This window comes from Apostichopus japonicus, chromosome 1 (assembly GCF_037975245.1).
Source record: "Apostichopus japonicus isolate 1M-3 chromosome 1, ASM3797524v1, whole genome shotgun sequence".
Taxonomy (NCBI): Eukaryota; Metazoa; Echinodermata; class Holothuroidea; order Aspidochirotida; family Stichopodidae; genus Apostichopus; species Apostichopus japonicus.
The window spans coordinates 5,395,651-5,414,308 of record NC_092561.1 but is presented as its reverse complement, the minus strand read 5'-3'; the positions used below and the strand labels follow the sequence as shown (position 1 = coordinate 5,414,308).

General features: G+C 37.2%; 2 protein-coding genes across 8 annotated transcripts in view; one reads left to right on the top strand and one right to left on the bottom strand.

Annotated features, from left to right (window-relative positions):
- LOC139963689 (uncharacterized) overlaps nt 1–5,984 on the top strand; it is a 61,195-nt gene extending 55,211 nt beyond the window's left edge. For all 4 annotated transcript variants that reach the window (XM_071964940.1, XM_071965023.1, XM_071964780.1 and 1 more), the window contains one exon: nt 266–5,984. In XM_071964940.1, coding sequence (XP_071821041.1) covers nt 266–322 — 57 coding nt within the window. In that variant the 3' untranslated portion in view covers nt 323–5,984. The remainder of the gene's footprint in view (nt 1–265) is intronic.
- A 1,950-nt stretch (nt 5,985–7,934) lies between these two features.
- On the bottom strand, nt 7,935–17,511 carry LOC139964184 (uncharacterized). Of its 4 annotated transcripts, XM_071965625.1 has the most exons (3): nt 17,398–17,449; nt 13,395–13,603; nt 7,935–11,279 (listed from the first exon to the last, which is right to left on the bottom strand). In XM_071965625.1, the coding sequence occupies exons 2-3, from the start codon at nt 13,469–13,471 to the stop codon at nt 9,923–9,925; spliced, it is 1,434 nt and encodes a 477-aa protein (XP_071821726.1). In that variant the 5' UTR covers nt 13,472–13,603; nt 17,398–17,449; the 3' UTR covers nt 7,935–9,922. The 4 variants fall into 4 exon arrangements, with proteins under 4 accessions (XP_071821726.1, XP_071821806.1, XP_071821965.1 ...); XM_071965705.1 differs by lacking the exon at nt 13,395–13,603 and having other exon boundaries at nt 17,398–17,511; XM_071965864.1 differs by lacking the exons at nt 13,395–13,603; nt 17,398–17,449 and adding an exon at nt 12,537–13,348.
- Between the last annotated feature and the right edge of the window lie 1,147 nt (nt 17,512–18,658).

Below are 18,658 nucleotides of genomic sequence, written 5' to 3'. Positions count from 1 at the left end.
CATGTAGCTCATTGGGGGAAATAGGGATGACCCTTCCAGTAGTTATGGTCAAGAAATAACTATCTTGTGTCGATGAAGACGTGTTTCCCATTTTCATTAAGCAGTAAAAAAAATGCCTTTAACTTTTAAAAGTACTTTTGTTTGTTGCTTATATCTATTTTTTAACACTCAGTAATAACTTACACAGACTAAAAGCAGACAAATTTTCTGTGATGTCTAAGTTATTTACACATCAATATTTTGGTCATTCATTTTCTTGTCTTAGGGAGTAGTGGTCGAAAGTGATTCCGAAGACTCTGTCCAGGAATCGGAGATAGATTGACGCCAGTTGTGTGCTGCCCTCTGTCGGACGACGTCAGAATTGTCTTCTCTGCTTGCTGCCTGGCACCTGTAAAGGCTGTGAAAGTCACGGTAGAAATTTACAGCAATCTGCATAAGGATGCATGCGGATGGTTTGGCAAGCAAAACGAAAAAACCTGGCTGGTAGCATAAATGATGGTAAAATGTGTTCATCCCTGTTAGTCGACAGCGCAAAATGAACCTTTAGAGAGGCTGAGGCAGAGGCTGAGGTTCATCCTATGAAATGTGAATAATAAATTAATGTCGATAATTACTATTGGAGGCAAACTGTTATACTTCTTGCAAAATCTGAGCTGGAATTAACCTTTGTTTTCTTAAGAGAGCAGTTATGTGTCCTCATTAAAATACAGGTGAGGTGGGTCGCTTCCATTTGCAGAAAAACCTTTTCTCTAATAGTAGTATAATTTTCTTCCTTTTTTGTTCTTCTTGTGTTGGTCAATTTTTGTACCAATCCTGTGATTAACTTGCCCACCGTTTTGCTGTTAGATAGAGGCAATACCCAGAAAGGAAATATGCATCTCAAAACCCAAGGATAAGTACTTAATTAGGAAACAATTAATGCCATTATTCTGACATTTTTTAATATTTTCTCTGCATTTATATCTCTCGCTAACATATTTATTTACGACTTCCTTCTATTTCATACATCTTACTTTTTTTTTTACATCGTCACTCATGCGGACATTTTTGTGACAGAGTTTCAAATATTATTTTGAAGCTTACAAGTCAGCAGCCTATAAGAGTGTTTCAAAACTGAGAAAAAGGTGCAACATTCTTATTGCATTCAATTGACTGTAAGGTCAAAGTACTGGAAAAGATTAAATGCTGACAAAATTAAAACATTAATGAGTCAAAAGTCTGTAGTACTAAAGATAAGCCTAATGTGCAAAGAAGTGAAAGAAAAATGGCACCATTTGTCTAACTGGAGAAAGCAATATACTGTCGCAATAAACAATGCTTACCCCCCCCCCCTTTCTTTTAACACAAATTTTATGTATAATTATGCTCTTTTCTGAAAACGAGAAAATGTGGGGTTTAAAATCTTCAAATCTAATATGAAAGTTTTTGCAGTTGAGAGAAATAGATTCACGACTGAAAATTGATCCGTTATCTTTAGTAAATAACTGTCAAATATTTTTGGGTTAATTAGATTAATTGCTGCAACCACTCTTGTGTTTATACATTGAGGCCTGTTAATTGTCAATGCTTTCATCATAGCATCTGCAAGACATAACAATGTATTTGATATTAACATCATCATCACTGACTCAGGTTTTCAAACTCTCATGGATCATTGTTTCTATGCTGCCTCTGCATTTTTTTAAGCTTTTCCCTTTTTCCACAAGTTTTGTCCTGTTTCCTGGATAGAAAAATATCTTAGAAAGAGATCAAAATGAAGCTCAGCTAGAAAAAGAAACAGAGAACTTTTTATGTCTCTTTAAAGACGGTGATTCAAAACGGAAGAGTTAAAGATGAGCACATACTGTTTGTCTTCCATTAATGTCTTATATCGATTTACTTTCGAATCCTGGACGAGACTGTCTTCTAAAACAATGTCCACCTAAATATATCGAAAAGAACTTTAAGGATAGTGTAGACCGTTGTAGGTCAAGAATTTGCCGACACTATCGACGTAAAAACGACGTGGAAATACGTTTCTTAAATAAGATTGTCTAAAATAGAAATTTGAGAATGATTACTGTGCATCATTTTATACAATGTAATAAGTCTTGTATTGTCAAAAGAAATACCTCACCGTAACACACATTAGTGACCACTTTATAAATTTTAAAGTAAATACTAAGTAGAGACTTGATTCACTTGAAAGTTTGAGACACTTTAAAAGTTTCTTTTACACTGTTTATGCAGCTGGCTGTGTTTTTTTCCATCCAACCTGATTAAATGGGTATGTGATGCTATTTGTGGCCTGGTCGATTTTTTAATATTTGTTAATTTTTGAAGTAAGAAGAAGATAAGAAACAACAAGACTGATTTCCTATAATCTTCCTATCATAACAAGTCCTGCATAAAATTGATATTAAATATTTGAATATCAATCATAGATTTTTGGAATCAGATACAGATTTGTCCCCACAGTTAAATTTGAGATTATTTTTTAGATTAGTTTGTTAGACAAAATAGCATTATTGCTGATGGCATCTCCCTCTCATTAGGCCATGAGAAAAGTTTAATAATCATAACATGAAGTGCACTTTTTTCTTTTACAAATTACAAATTTTCAACAACAAAAAGTAAAAAACTTGAGTATGATTATACCTTTGATAATTATCCAAAATGAAGTGAAATTTGAGGCAAATTTTTGTAATTTTTTTTTTACATGTCCAGCTTATGTACTTCCACCTATGTTAACGTTTTAACATTAAATTAAATTTTTAAAATTTAATATTTAGTGTATTCCCATTATTTTGCACTGCTTTTAGCGTATTTGATTTTTCCATTTTAGCTATATAAAATCGGTCACATTATCACCAGTCCACATCAGTATTATTTTAGATGTTGTTTTGTTGCTTTTTAAATCTATTCCTATGTTTTAAAATGAGCTGTTATTGAGAAATTTGCAGATAAGTTTTCACAATGCATCACAAATATTTTATCAAACTTAGAAGCAGAGAACTTTTGTGATAGAGAAGAATTTTCTAAAAGCATTAGTCGTCTATAAGCAGGAAGAAAGCATACGTTACTGAACTTTCTCTAACGGAAAGCCACAATGTGATAACGATGTTAATTAATCACCCACTAATTAATAAATTAGTATTTATAACACACACTTACTTCCCTCATGTACATACCTAAATGAGGTAAGTGCGTAGTTAACAAAAATTCCCCCAAAAGAGATAATTGGTTTTGGGGGGATTTATTCCATTGTTAATTTGTTTAATTAACTGTTTCAGTCGAATGTACTTTTTGTTCCCGAAAAGTTGCGGTACTCTCGAGATAGATATCAACCCATAACCTAATCCTGTGTGATTTATTCATAGCAGATTTATGTAAGACTAGCCTATTGAGCATATAAGAATTTGGGTAGGTATTACTGCCAGTACATGGGCCAGGGATTAATTGCCAGTCAACCGCAGAATTTTTAATGAGTTGAGTCGATTCATACCATTAGTTTGAAATATCGCGTTATTTACTTCCAATGTGGTTATTAAATGTTAATGATGAAATAAATGTAAGGCACCATGTCAAATAGCTGCAGCAGCTGCAACCCGGATGAATCAATGTAAACCAGACAGGGAATTATCTCTGCAGAGCCTATGTCTGCTGTGCAGCCTGGATGCAGCCTACCTCAGTTTATGACCTTTGACACGGCACCTAACCACTACTTTAAGTTACATCACAAGAACTAAATTTTTTTTTTTTTTTTTTTTTTTTACCTTCAAAAATGGCCTTAAATGTAGTCACAAAATGTTTCCTTCATTTTAAAAACAAATATCAGCCTTTTTGGTTAATTTTAGCTGTTTTAATTTTTATAGCTCATAACGGTTTATACCCGTTTTTAGTCTTCTTTTGTCTTTAATTTTTACACAATTTTAAGAGAACATTTGTCTTTCTGAAAGTTATTTCTACTTTCGCATTTATGTAAAGCATAAAATGTCTCTCATGATGTATGATACGTTTATACAAATTCACCTTGGTATATATAATTTTCACTTGTTATTGTTAATTTTTTTTCATTTTATAATTGAATCTCTTTTACTCTGTTCATAAATCTGGTGCAAATTCTCTGGATGTGCATTCTTTCATTTTAGTTTGTTCATACATTCTTTGTAATGAAGCAGATTTGTATTTTGTCACTTTTTTCGTGGACAAAATGTTGTTTTTGTCTAGAGGAAATTCAACCGGTTTTCATGGAATATTCAAGTTTCCTCATTAACGGTTTGATCGTAAACAAAGAATATGTCACACCGAATAAAGTTTCAATCCTAGTTTTCAGTAAATTTGCCTTTGAGTTGGTTTTATTTTGTATGGTACGTTTTGTTAAGTTTGAATACATAGGAAAAATAATCATTCTTTAAGATTTAAGTAACTTCTGTCGATGATAATATTAGATCACAGTGTTATGTATTTTCATGTTTTTACTACTTTTTCTTTTGTCTCTAAAAACAGAAGTTTCAACTAAATTGTGTTTTTTTAATGACGATGACAAATGATTTACAGTGTATTCAAATTTGTGTAACTCAATAAATTAAGGTACAATTCTGCAGAATTCAGCCCGGGTAGGTAAGGAGGATAAGGTGAGGGCAGTGTTGAGGTTCATCAGTCACTGAATTGCATTGTTGGAGCTTTTATCCCTACACACCCACCTACTCATTTGGCCTTTCCTCACCTCTGTTGGCCATCAGGGTCTGACAATTCACAAGGTGTCATGCAATTTTCTTTCAGTTGACATTCAGTGTTATTCATTAACTGGAAAATTTCAATCTAAAACTCAGATATGAATTGTGTTCACATATATGATAGTGAAAGGCCAAATGCCTCTGCTGTATACCTCTCTAATATGTTTGAGGTCCATTACACACCTTCAAAACATTCAGTAAGAGACAAATGCATTAGTAGCAAAGCAATATGTTTGAGGTAACCCATTACACACATTCAGAGCATTTAAGAGACAAGTGCATGACTAGCTAAGCATGACCCTAATATGTTTGAGGTAACCCATTTATACACACCTTCAGTACATTCAGTAAGAGATACATGCATTACGAGCAATACTGTTTGACTGTTTGTCAGAAGCAGACCTTCTCGAGTCTCTACTTGTACTCATATTTGAGTACACTTTCTGTTCTTCCAGCACTTGTACTCAATTCAGTAAGAGGTGAGTGCATTTCAAGCAAATGTTTTATAGGATTTCAGAAGCAGGCTTGGTTTTTCTGGGATCTATACTTGATCTCTCACCCGAGTACAATTTCTGTCCTTGTACTCTGCAAACTTATAGAGATCATATACACATACTTGTGGCTGTAGACTGGTCCTCTCATTCAGGACCTTGTACTCATTCATGTATTTGAGACATTGTACTGGCACCATAAGTCTGGTCAGAAGAATGATAAAATGTACAAGATTGAATACGATTGAAGCATACCATGTATATTGTATAACAGAGTGAATGTTAATATCCATCAGGTTAATGAATTTGGTAAAGAGGGTATAGGTCTTTTATTCCCTTTAAATAAACAAGCATGTGTGTGTGGAGGAGGGGTGGGGAGGGGGGGTCTGAGGTTCTACCAATAGAGCCAGTGGGCGATATGGGGTGTCCTAGTAACCTCCACTTTTGACATCACTGATTAAAAATTCTGACACCAGAGGCAATTATACGGAGAAATAAGGCTCATTAGAAAGATGCATCTTGTTACTTATGCAAATATTACAAATTTATTATTACTGTCTGTTTTAAAGGATTTTTAAGATGTTAATGTTATGTATGTTAACAGAAATGTTTCAAATTGTATTCTATGAGGTATGGACTTACTTAAATCTATTAACAAAGATTTCATCCAATATTGTCACATAAAAATTAATGCTTTATCATATAAAATGAGATTCAAAGGTATGTATGAAAATTGGTAAAAACAAAACTTTTAAATAAAAAATGAGAATTGACTTGAATATCAGTTTTTGTTTCCCTAATATTTGGCAATTTGTTCTTTAGTGTTTCACTGTCACGGTTAACCCTGAGTTGATGTGAACATGCGTCACTGACATCTATCCCTCCACCTCTTCCCTGTTCATCCCCTGGCATGTTAGGAAGCTGAAAAAAAGCTTAACCATGAGTGACAAGTCTTATTCTGAACAGTGTATTAAACAAGCAGAATTAATAATAATATTAATAATCAGCAGTAATTTTTACGACGCTTAAGCGACCACAAATGTGGGAGACACCTGCAAGGGCTTAGAGGATTACAACTTACACGTCCGGTGGCTTCCAATTCAACATTTTAACTCAAATTTGGAATCTTTTCAATTTAGAAAGTCATTTCAGATGGGAAAACCGTAGATTGCTCTTGGATGAAAAACCCACCTTACTATGACCCGGCCGGGAATCGAACCCCGAACCTCCCGATTGCTAAGCCTCATTGCTTCAAATGCCACCGCCTTTATCCACTCGGCCACAGCACCGGTGTGGAGCAGATTATATAAATTATATAATTACACATTATATAAACGAGTGCAAGGAAATAACTTCTCATAAATGTATTCATCTTGGAAAAACAATTGAGATTGTTATTTCGAAGCAAAATGTGGACTGGTGCTAAAGAGTATACGAAAAGCACTAGTGAAGTCAACAAAGGGCATGGGTGAATGCAGCTGTGGTCAACACGTTCCAATTCTGGTACTGAAACCGTCAGAAGACTGCCAATAAAAATACACATTCACCGTGCTTCATTGCCAACCCCCTCCTCCCCCAACTAACACACACGGCATACCTTATACTGCCCCGATTTCCCCCTATCGGCAAAATTATAGGTTTCATAAGAGCCAAATATCTATGGCTCTGGTTCTCATGTAACAGTGTAAAAATATTTAGCTTCATAATACAACAGAAATATAGTTATATAACATTTAATCTGCAACTAGCCAAAGCCTTCAAAGGAGCTTTTTACGTTTGTTTATAGTAGTGTGCCAATTCTTATATGAGAAACCATTACGGAATTAACGATTCAATCAAACAGGTTAATGAACGGGTCATTAATGATTCCATTCGGCTCTCAACATTTCCTCGCCCCTACAAAACACCTTTTTCGTTATTCGTGATACGCTATAAACACAAAATGGCATATTCCAAACGTTGCCACTTAATGTGTCACTATTTTCATGAAATTCTGACTATTCAAGCTAACATTCTACAGCTTTGTATTGTATGTATGTATTTTTAGATCCTCCTGCAAGCAGGAACTCGCGAAGAAGCCCCCCCATTGGCTTACCAAAGCCGCAAGCTGACCGAAGTCAGTCTCTTACATTCATATTTAACGTCCATGATTATGAATTGTCACAGTGGCGTAGGAAGGTACTTTTGAGTGGGGGGGGGGGCTGAAGACTGATGGCCAGCCTGGGGGAGGGGTCTAAGGGGAGGGGGTGTCCCCCTCCCCTTTGGAATTTTTTTTGCATTTCCAGGTGGCCTCAGATGCAATTTGGTGCAATATAGCACACTTCAACACCCACTCCATTTTGTAAAGAATTTTGCATTTTCACCTGGCCTTAGATGCAATTTGGTGCTTCAAATGAGATTTTTTTTCTCATTTGGAAATGAAAAAGGGGGTTTCTGACTTGCGGAGCGGGGGGGGGGGGGCGGAACGATACTCCCGCCCCCCATATTTTCACTGGGGGGGGGGGGCTGGCGCCCCCCAGCCCCCCGGTTCCTACGCCCTTGAATTGTCAATTGTCAACAACTCAGTAACTGGACGACATACATTAATCTTGGAGTGACTCGAACCGGGGACCTTATGATTGGAAGGCACCGGTGTTAACCACTGAGCTAACACTCCTATGAGCTTTATTGAGTAGTTTTGAAGAAAAGGACCCCCTCCCTCCCCTCCTTCCCCTCCCCTCACCTCCCCATCCCCTGTCAGCCTATGTCAGACCTGAAGGAACGAAGGGAACATTTGTAAGAACCATGCAGTTCGTCACAGGTCTTGAGCTGTTGAGAGCTGAAGAGTAAACCAGGTCGAACAGTGTATTTTATTTAAGTAATATTTAAGTATTGAAATTGATTAATACCCAGTATAAATACAAGAAGTATATATAAATAGGATATAAAACAAAGTTAACAATTAATAAGAAGTTAATATATAAGAAGTTAATAAAAGAATTAAAGTCAGTTTTGTGGAACAACACCCTGAATAAATATAGCAGCTCTTTAAACGAAAGAATTTTTAAAACGTACTGTTCGAAATGTTGGCATGATTGTCCTATTTCTTACATTTTAACTAATCTGTGGAAAATATGAGGTAAAATATAGGTATTAAAAACTTGCATTTTGTCGTCTAACTTAAAATATGGCACAATAAAAGATTAAGAAGATATGATATAATAAACCCTGTTTAAAATTCCTGAGTCATGAAACGTAAAATTAGCTTATACACACCCTTAAGTACACGATCTGTTCAGTACGATCAACTTCGATAACCCTGTATCGAAGTATTCCTCGCTTTGGTGGTGAGTAGGCCTTCATGTTTAATTTTGGAATTTCAAATGATCTCTTTAGCGCTCTTTGGGTTCAGAAGTAAGTTCCTTTTTAGATACCATAGATTCTTAACATTGCCATGCATGGATGTAACTATACGTAACACCAACCAGTTTGGCGTTCATCATTGTAACACAAAATTGAAGGAAATTTAACAGTCACATACTTTTCTATTTTTATCTGCAGTTATAAGTTTGCGTTGCATTCACAAGTTTTTTTTTTAAGGCAAGATCCAGTAAGAACCTACATATCAGAGCGTTTCATTCATCACAATTGATCCAACGAACAACTTCCTATATCATTTAATATAAACCACAGTAAATCAATGTATTGTTTGATTAAACAATGCGATTATATTCCTGAGACAATAATGTAATTCAATTACAATTTACACTGGATTTGCGAGAGGAATTGATAATTACAACGAGAATGCGGGGGGGGGGGGGAAGATGCGTCAATGATGTAAACTACACGACTGCATACGCTGGGATCGTCAATAAAGAGTTATATGACGCCATCACTTACTGGGCGTGGTTTACCATAAGAAACAAAAAAGTCTTTCAACTATAACAAATGGATTAAATGGCTATTGTCTTTTGCCTCGCAACCTAAAGACAAAATCAATTTCAAATGAATTGGAGAGTGATGGTTTAGATTTATTTAAATAGTGTTACTATTAACATGTCCCTCATTTGAAGTTGAATGACGTATATATTACTATAATTGATGCGTAAAGTTTTTACACTTATTTCTCTTTCGCAAAAAATCGGGAAATAAAAACACTATTAACAATAACACACATCATAACAACTCTTACGTGGTGTACGGAAGAAAACCTACAAAGTTTCCCCATTGGCTTATCATGACTAGTGTTAATTGAGTTAGCTACTGAGCCGGATAAGTAGGCCTACTGACCTATTGTCAAAAGTCAAAATTAAAGAAGTAAGCTTCATAGGAGAATGACTTGTTAACCTGGAATAGTTAAATGTCGATAGACTCCTTAGAACAGGGTTTCCCTAACTTTATCCCCCCCCCCTCAACGAACCCCCTGTGGATGTCAGAGTTGTCCACGAACCCCCAACTTGTCGAGACACGATCTGAGTCATTATTATACCATAGTACGTATAACGGTGCTTTGTAAAAGATCAAGTTCATAGTGTAATAATGTAATGAAAAATGCACGGTAAGGTACTACTATGCCAACATATGCGTATGGAATGCGAAACGAGTTTGTCGCTTGGTACGACTTTTGTACATTACTAAATTATATGATATATCAGATTTTATTTCAACAAAGTACTCTAGTTTTGATTTCAGAAACGTCTCACAAACCCGCTGGGATGGTTTCATGCACCCCAGTTAGGGAACCCCTGCCTTAGAAGAATTGTATAAACATCTTACTTTCTTCCCTAATTGCCATATGACGTGAAGTGTTACTATACTAGCAATGTATATAACTAACCAATCAGAGAAAGTGATAGATACCTGTACATCAGAGGTGTCACATGGACATTTACAAATACAAGGATCTGCAGAATTGTCTGACGTCACATTGTCGTAAGACTCAGAGCTTGTCTGCACGAATATTCCACTTGACTCTGGTACAATAATTGTTGATGTAACTGGAACTTCATCTTTCATTTCTCCATTCTCTGGGCAAAACTCCACAGGTAGTGGTTGATCAATCGGGAAAGATCTTTCTCCCGAAATGCACGTTACTTGGATTGCTTGATTATAACCCGGTTGTTCGTGTAAAGAGTTGTTGAAATATAACTCTTGAACTGTGGCAAAATCACAGCCACACCGAAACGGATTGCCGCCAAAGAAAACGCTTTCTGATAAATCCATATATGGAATGATATCCGAGGCTTCGGTAATGTCGTTGTCTTGTAAGACTATCACAATTAAGCCAGAGGTGAGCCCTAGCTGAGTTGGGGCAGGAATCGATATTAACCTATTATTAGATAGGTAAACACTCTGTAATGCCGTAAGGCCATTAAAGAGACCTGACGGGATATTTACGAGCCTATTATCATTAAGATAAATGCTACTTACTCTAATAAGACCTTTGAAGAGGTCTTCTTCAATTTCAACCAACTTATTATTACTTATTGACAGATCTTTTAATTTAAACAATCCTTGAAATATATTCCGTGCCAAGTGCGATATACGATTATTGCTCAAGAAAATCGATGTTAATTCAGTTAGACCCCACAACACATTTTCGGAGATTTCTACGATCTTGTTTTGATTCAAATTGATTGAAGATAACATTATTGTACCCATAAAAGTGTCATTTTCAAGTGCGGTTATTTCGTTTTGGAAAAGCAACAAGTGTTCCATTTCAGGTAACCCTGCGAATGCTCCTGGCTCTATCACAGCAATGACATTTTCTGATGCGTCAAGGCTGGTCACATATCTGTAACCTTCCAAACAGTCACTAGAGATTCGACTAATGTGGTTCCCCTGAACTTCCAGAACTTGCACAGCATCGCAGCCATCCACTATTGGAACCACGGAAAGATTCCGGTTATTACAATGAGCACGATCAAACCAGTCATCGTAGCCGCAAGCATTTCCACATGTCAATCTTGGAGGCTCCGCTGGAGGAGCAGAGGAGGGATGGGCTGCCACAACTGCAGCAATCATGGCCATCCATCCCAGTATCAACCATCCTCTATCGAACCCCGCTCTCCCGAAACAGTCATATTTTCGCCTGTAAAGATGACAACATAGAAATGGGTTTGTTGATTTGACTCTCTTCTGCGAAATCATTCCTTCTTTGACGATGATGAGAATTTGGCATTTACTCAGGCGCCGCTACAAGAAGGGGATTTTGTATAACCCAAACAATAAAATGATTTATTAGAACAATTTTATGTTTAGACCAAATTGATAGGCTAGGGGCTTACAATACTACTGACACCTAGCCAATTTATCTCTCGCCAAGCCAGCAAAAGACTTCCAGAATAACTATGTGCCACCACTCTCGTCCTGCGCACAACACAATACAACGGCAATAGAATAAAGTACACCGTATATATATATATATATACATATATATATATATAGCCGTTTATCGTTAGAGAAATTTGGACTTGAACAGTGTATATGCGACACACAGTTAAGTATATATCTCAACACAAAATGTACCTACTAACGCTGCCCGTGTTGATTTTAGACCTATACCAACGGGTTTTGCAATGTTGAGTATACGCCTGTATCTTTCATTAAGTCTCAAAATGGAAGAGAATTTCCTGATGTCAATGTCAGCTGAAAAATAACCCAAAACTTCTGCAATTAGTAAAATGATAAGAAACATTTTTTCTTCATCTCATCGCTCCAATAGCGAGGATGAGATATTGCAGTTCCTTTGTCAGATGGGCCATTTACAGCTATGCTGAAGCTCTGATGAAGATTGCCCCGATTTAGTCTCATCAGATACAACAACTGCTGCTCGCAAAATTCCAATCACAATCATTACTGGATATTTAGGTGCTGGTGAAACAACTTTGTTAAAGTACATACTGACTGAAAATCCAAACAAGAATTGAGCAGAAATATTAAATGAATTTGCCTCGGATCTTTCTTCGTTTTACTGATGAAGTTCCCTGTTGAGGTTAATTAAACACCAACAAAATATTTGTTATTTGTAAGATACTTTTAAGAACTATTTCCAGTTGATATCCATTTACCTAACCATTGTGGTTTGGAGTCAGGTCAGCCCCAGCTGCTATTGGTAACATGTATCCAATACTACCTGTTCATGGTCGATTTTTCGGCGACTAAACCGCCTCCCCCACTTCAGTCCCCGGACTGCTGTGAGGAGGGTGTGTGGACACCCAGCAGGATTAAAAATAAGACTGACAAAGGGCGGATGAGCTCCACCAGGAGCCAACGGCCATCCATATCTGGAGAGGATTTCTTGCCTATTGAAACACAATGATGAGTACACACAAAACCTACACCATACCGGATCGGTCGAGGCCCGGGTCATCAACGACCACGTCTTCCATTGGCACTCAACAGGATGGGAGCTTCGAACAATGGACTACTGGAGAGAACCCAAAAATGAAACTGAAATTTGCAAAACAAGAAGTTTCCATTGGCACGTGGAACGTAAGAAGTCTGTCTGCTGAAGGTTAGCTGAACGAATTAGTATATAAGATGCAAAAGTATAAAGGGACATATTGATCATTGATGAAATGAGATGGTTGACTACCGGATAAGTGGTACTAGATGAAGGACATAAAGTTTGGTGGAGTGAAAATGAGAAGAGACATGAAGGAGGGGAAGGGTGACCGCACACATATGGAAGAAATGTGATAAAAGAAGAGAGTTGAAAGTCACAAAATACAATGATGAAGAGTGTGGTAAAAAAAAAATTGCCAACAATGATGTACAAAAAGCAATAAAAATGCGAAAGAAAACTTTCTGCTGAAAAGATGTGAAGAAATTGAAAGGTGTTTCGAGAACAACAACCATAAGAAGAACCATAAGTCTCATCGGTCACCCTAGTAAGGTCTTGCTAAGATTTATCAGTAACAGAATAAAATTAAAGGCTGAAAGTATTTTATGAGAAGAACAAGCTGGATTTAGATGTGGTCGGAGCACTGTAGAACAGATAGCAAATGTGAGAATTTTGGGTGAGAAATACAGGAACCATCAAATGGAACTACACCACGACTTTATTGACTTTAAGAAGGTACTTCACAGAGTTTGGAGGAGTGTACTCTGGCTGGTAATGAAGAAGCACAATATGGGCTCTGGGCTAATCAAAGTGATCAACGCACAATACAGCAACTATAGTAATGTGGTGTTAACTACTAACAGCAGCAGTTTAGATTGGTTCCAAACGACGGTTGGAGTCCGCAAAGGTTGCATCTTGTCCCCATGCCCTTTTAACATCTTTTTGGAACAGATTATGTCAGATGCATTTGAAGACTTAACATGGACTGTTAAAGTTGGTGGTCGATATTGATCTCATTGCAGGCTCGAGGGCAGAACTGGAAATTCTCACCAATGGGCTGTATACAACGGCTAGAAGTTATGGTATGGAGATTAGTGTATACAAGAGTAAAGTAATGGTCACCTCAAGTTTAATTGGTACCAATATACAACGATTAAAGTGGATGGAAAAACACTAGAAGAAGGAAAGATTTTTCAGTACATTGGCTTAACATTGAACGAAGATGTCACATCAGATTCCGAGATAAAGAAATGACTAGCCATAGCAACGAGTCAACTTGCGAAATTAAATAAGCTGTGGAACTCCGAAAGGATGTCCACTTCAACAAAGGTTAAACTTCTGAGATCACTGATTATTTACATGGCTATGGACGTATGTGAGACCTGGACATACAATAAGAGGATGGAAAAGAGAATAATGACATTCGAGCTGGGCTGTTTTAGAAAAATCCTCGGGACCACGTGGAAACAGAAAATAACAAATATTGAAGTGAAAAACAAAATAAAAAGACTTATCGGCTAATGTGATTAGAAGTCGCGCGCAGAAGAAAGCTACAATGGTTTGGGCACATAGCCAGGAGATCGGGGACGTTGGCTCATACGGTCATGCACGGGATGGTTGAAGGAACCAGGGGAAGAGGTCGGGCTAAGACCACATGGCTGAAAGACATTGCGGATTGGACTGGGAAAGGTGCGATGTTTTGTTTGAGAGAGACAGGGGATCGGAAGAAGTGGAGGAGGAGGGTGTCGTCATCAAAGTGCCCCAGCGGTTTCTGACTATGGGAGTGACCTGACCTGACCTTACCATTGCCATAACAACAGTTACCATGCTAATAATTAAATTTCCTGAGTATGTACCTCGGGGGGGGGGTCACACTTGGTGGGTACCCCATGGTGACCGGAATTCCATGACTGAAGGAGGATCAACACGTATATATGTGTCTGTGTGTGTGTGTGTAGGACGGCGGGTGTGTGCGTGGGTTCCCCCTAAACCATTGTGACTCGCATGCTCCCGGAACCAAAGGTCAGATGTCAAATTTAATGAAAATCGTGTTTTATATAACTCAAAGGAAAAGAATAACTTGACATGGAACCTCCACATGTATAATGGAATGTCAAGTAATATCAAATATGTGGTTGCTGTGGGAACCGAGGTCAAAGGTCACGTGGTTAAGGGTCAAATGTATATTTTAGCACAATTGTTTATCGAAAACTCCTCCTCAACTACTTTTATTTTGCTATAACCCAATGGTAAACACATTAAATTAACATAGAACCTTCACAGGCAAAATGTAAATGTCAAGTATTATCAGATGATGTGCTTGCTGTGGGAGCCGAGGTCAAAAGGTCACGTGATCTAGGTTCTACTGTATAGTTTTAGTGTAGTTTTGCTGCCGATGAGATAAGCAACTCCGTGGTTTGGCCTCTTGTTCTAGTTTGTGTAGATGCAATTAATGTATATGTTTTGTTGAAATAATTCATCTGTAGCATTACCTTACACTACTGCCAATGGTTGTACTTTCCTCATATGTAGGGAAAAGCAAAGCAAACGAAAACTGTAAGATTTCATTCTAACATAGTCAGGCAAGAACAACTTTTTCTTATTCCTTGCCGGATACAAAAGGAATCTATGCAATAGTGATGACGTATGTATATGTGTTTGCGTGTGTGACACCTTCTTGTAAACAAAAGTGACCAAATGGCGTAATTTTCCCATTAGTTAAGCAATTTCATATATGTATTATCCAATAGTTTTGTGCCTTCTCCAAGATACGTCAGGGATGATGTGATATATGATGGTAGTAAATGATAATTTGATTGCCTGGCACTCATTTTGCTAAATCATGATCCAAGCTGAATGATAAAAAATAGGCCACAAAAGCACAATTTAGGAAGCCCAAGAAATGTGTTATAACAAGTGAAGGACTAAGTGAACTCACTGAGCTCATGCATTGCCAAGCCACTGACTCTCTGTTCCACGAACAGACTACTTAATTATTGTTATAGTATAACAATACACGTACATGTCTTATTTAGGCATGAGTGTAGAGTCACTATACAGGAGACTATTTTCATGATAGACACTGCAACATTAAGCTTAGGTCTGGCAACCAGTTAATGGTAGTTTACAGTTCTAAGTATAATGAAGTATGTTGAAAATCTCCAACTTGGAATTCAACTGTTTTCAGAGCACCTTTTTGTGGTTTTCTAAGTTCTTCCTAACTATTTATGCCTGTGTTTCTGCTGCAAAAAGGTACCCAGAAATGCCCAATATTCAGGGCGGGCAACAGTTAACCATGCTTCTGTAATTAGTATAGGGCTAATGTATACATATTTAGATGACGTACATTAGTTTGTACCACGACTATACTAAATTTCTGCCAAAAACATAAAATAAGAAATACCAATGTAAGTAACTACATGAAACAAGTCTCCAACACAAGAAAAGTCATGCTATTTGGAACATGTTCTGGTGCACACAGTCATCTCAAGAGGACGCCTTTTTTTCAACGTTCGACATCAGTCTACGGATGTTAAGAACAAGCTCTCATCTCGTTAAATTTGACCGATAATACATAGCGTAATCTTGCCAATATTACTTTATGCAGGCTGTCTCCATAAGAAATTGTACTGTTCAACTGTTGTAATGATCTAGGCCTACGACGAACATCATGTAATCTGAGATCGTGAAAATGGTACCGTTGTCTTACTGTCCCTATGGATTTCCAGTTAAAACAAACCCAGTTGGCTATAACAGGGAGTTTTGTATATGCCCTAACAACTCAATGGCTATACTGACAATTACGAAAGGTCATGTAGGGCTGCCACGTAATTCAAAAACGTTTCATCCTATCAGAGCACGAGAAACTTTAATGTCAATTTAATTCGACGTATGTCTATTGGACTTATGGCACACTAGGCCCAACATAGACGTAATATGTCAACGGTAATAGCCAATACAACCTTACGGAAATGTAATTATTGAAGCGAACGACATAATATGTGGACAACAACATGAGCTATCAGACCATACAAAGTTCAAGTCGTGTATACGTAAGCCTAATTTAATGTAGTAGGTAATGCATGTATGGCACGTGTATATGTATGTATGTATTTTAGATCCTCCTGCAAGCAGGAACTCGCGAAGAAGCCTCATTGGCTTATGAAAGCCGCAAGCTGACCGAAGTCAGTCTCTTACATTCATATTTAACTTTCATGATTCTTTATGCGGAAGCTAGGCTTTAAACGGCGATGCAGAATATTGTACATATAGTGTTTATAGAACCCTTGACTTATGATTCCCGTTGTAACATACAAACGTCACGAAAACTACTGAATAGTACTGATATCACTCGTTAGACTTAGAAACACGTGGCTTAAATACAGTTGTGACAGCGCGATGCTAGATGTAGTTCTTAATGTATAACGTCCTACTCAATTATAAGGCCTATACACATAGCGCGACAATCCGATGCACGTGTTTAACAAACCCCGTTGCTATAATGAGTAAATTACGAAGTACAATGGCAGCTAGCTTCCAATGAGTCAGATTTTAATCACTTCGACTCATATCCTTTTTTTTCTCGTTCTTTCTTGCCCCACCTAAGTGGTCTGCCGACAGTCTGCCAAACGTTGACAGTCTGTCCCTTGAAACGTATGACTTGAATACTCATTTCGCTATAGTCACCACATAGAAAATGTTAGTCTACGGTGCCAAGAATGAGATATTCTTAAATTAAAACTGCCAGTAGAACCCCCGCAGTATTTTTCTAACGGTAACATATACGTGAACCTCACGGAAATATAATTACTGACCAGTACCTTAAATACTAGGCTAGACCTACTATGTATCACTTGTTACTTACGTGTACGTGGCTTTATAATAGTTGTGGTAGCCCATGTTGTTTTCCAGCGGAGGCTAGTGTTAAAAGAAGGAAATAGAAGTATAGCGTCTTTCAATAAATGAATCAAGTTCGGGCTATGGTACGGCAGCGTATAAGAGAGACTTACATCATACCTTACGTTTTGTGCCATTGCAACACACAGTGCAAACATCGAAAGTAACTGTTTTGCACACTTAGCATTTCTCGTCAACATGTGATCAATTTGGAAATCCCGTTTTGTACATTAGCTCAATGTACCTTTTAGGCAATTTTACAAATTTCAGATTTTTACTATTTTCGTGTTTGCCGGAAAATTCTCGTCAAAATAGTTGATTTTTTTCATATTTTCGACGTTTTGCAATACGTATATAGATCCCAATATATGGTTTCCAAATTGATGTATTCAGAAACCGGTATATACTTGGTAGGCTATTCTCGGTCGCCAAAAAGCAGTAACGGGACATTAATTCCTCATTATCGGAAACACTTGCTACTCGTATAAAAGGAGGAGCCTATACTCTAGTACACCACTGGTAGATTGTGGTCGGTATTGTAACAAATGTATTTCACAGTCAACACTAACCAACACAGAAAGAAATATTACGTAATAGGTGTGCTAAACTACTACGTCAGAGTGAGAGTATGCTGGTCCACAGCCATATGACAACTGAGTAGTTTGACGGAAGGCCAAACTCTCATTAATATGACAGCTAAATGAGAACTATCAAAAATAAATTGTCTGGATTTGTATTAATGTAAATACGCTCTATGAAATGCATGTATTGTGAAGTCGTAAGTTTCACATATATGAACACCACGGTTTATGATAAATAATACCACCAACAGCTATGGGAAATCTTGTTATTTGGAAGATATCATGGTTCACACCTTATCTGATATGTGCGCTTACGTTTTTGTCAATGTCCAATATATAACTCTAGACATGAGAGAGATCTCAATCTCGCACTATTGTTTCCCTTTTATTTTCAGCATTAGCATTTTGTAACCTATCATTTCGTAATAGATGCATGCCTATATTATTGTCAGTATGATGTACATATGTACAACTTCCTTGTGCGATTGCAGCAACATACATCAAACGTCAAACGAAATAAGAAGCCATTAACAAATGAGGATAATGAAGGCGGGAATAATTTAACGATTAATTGCAAGTATTTAATGTACAGTAGCTCTGCGATGCCATTATTATAGCTTGTGCAAGTCTTCGTTCTACACTGACTAC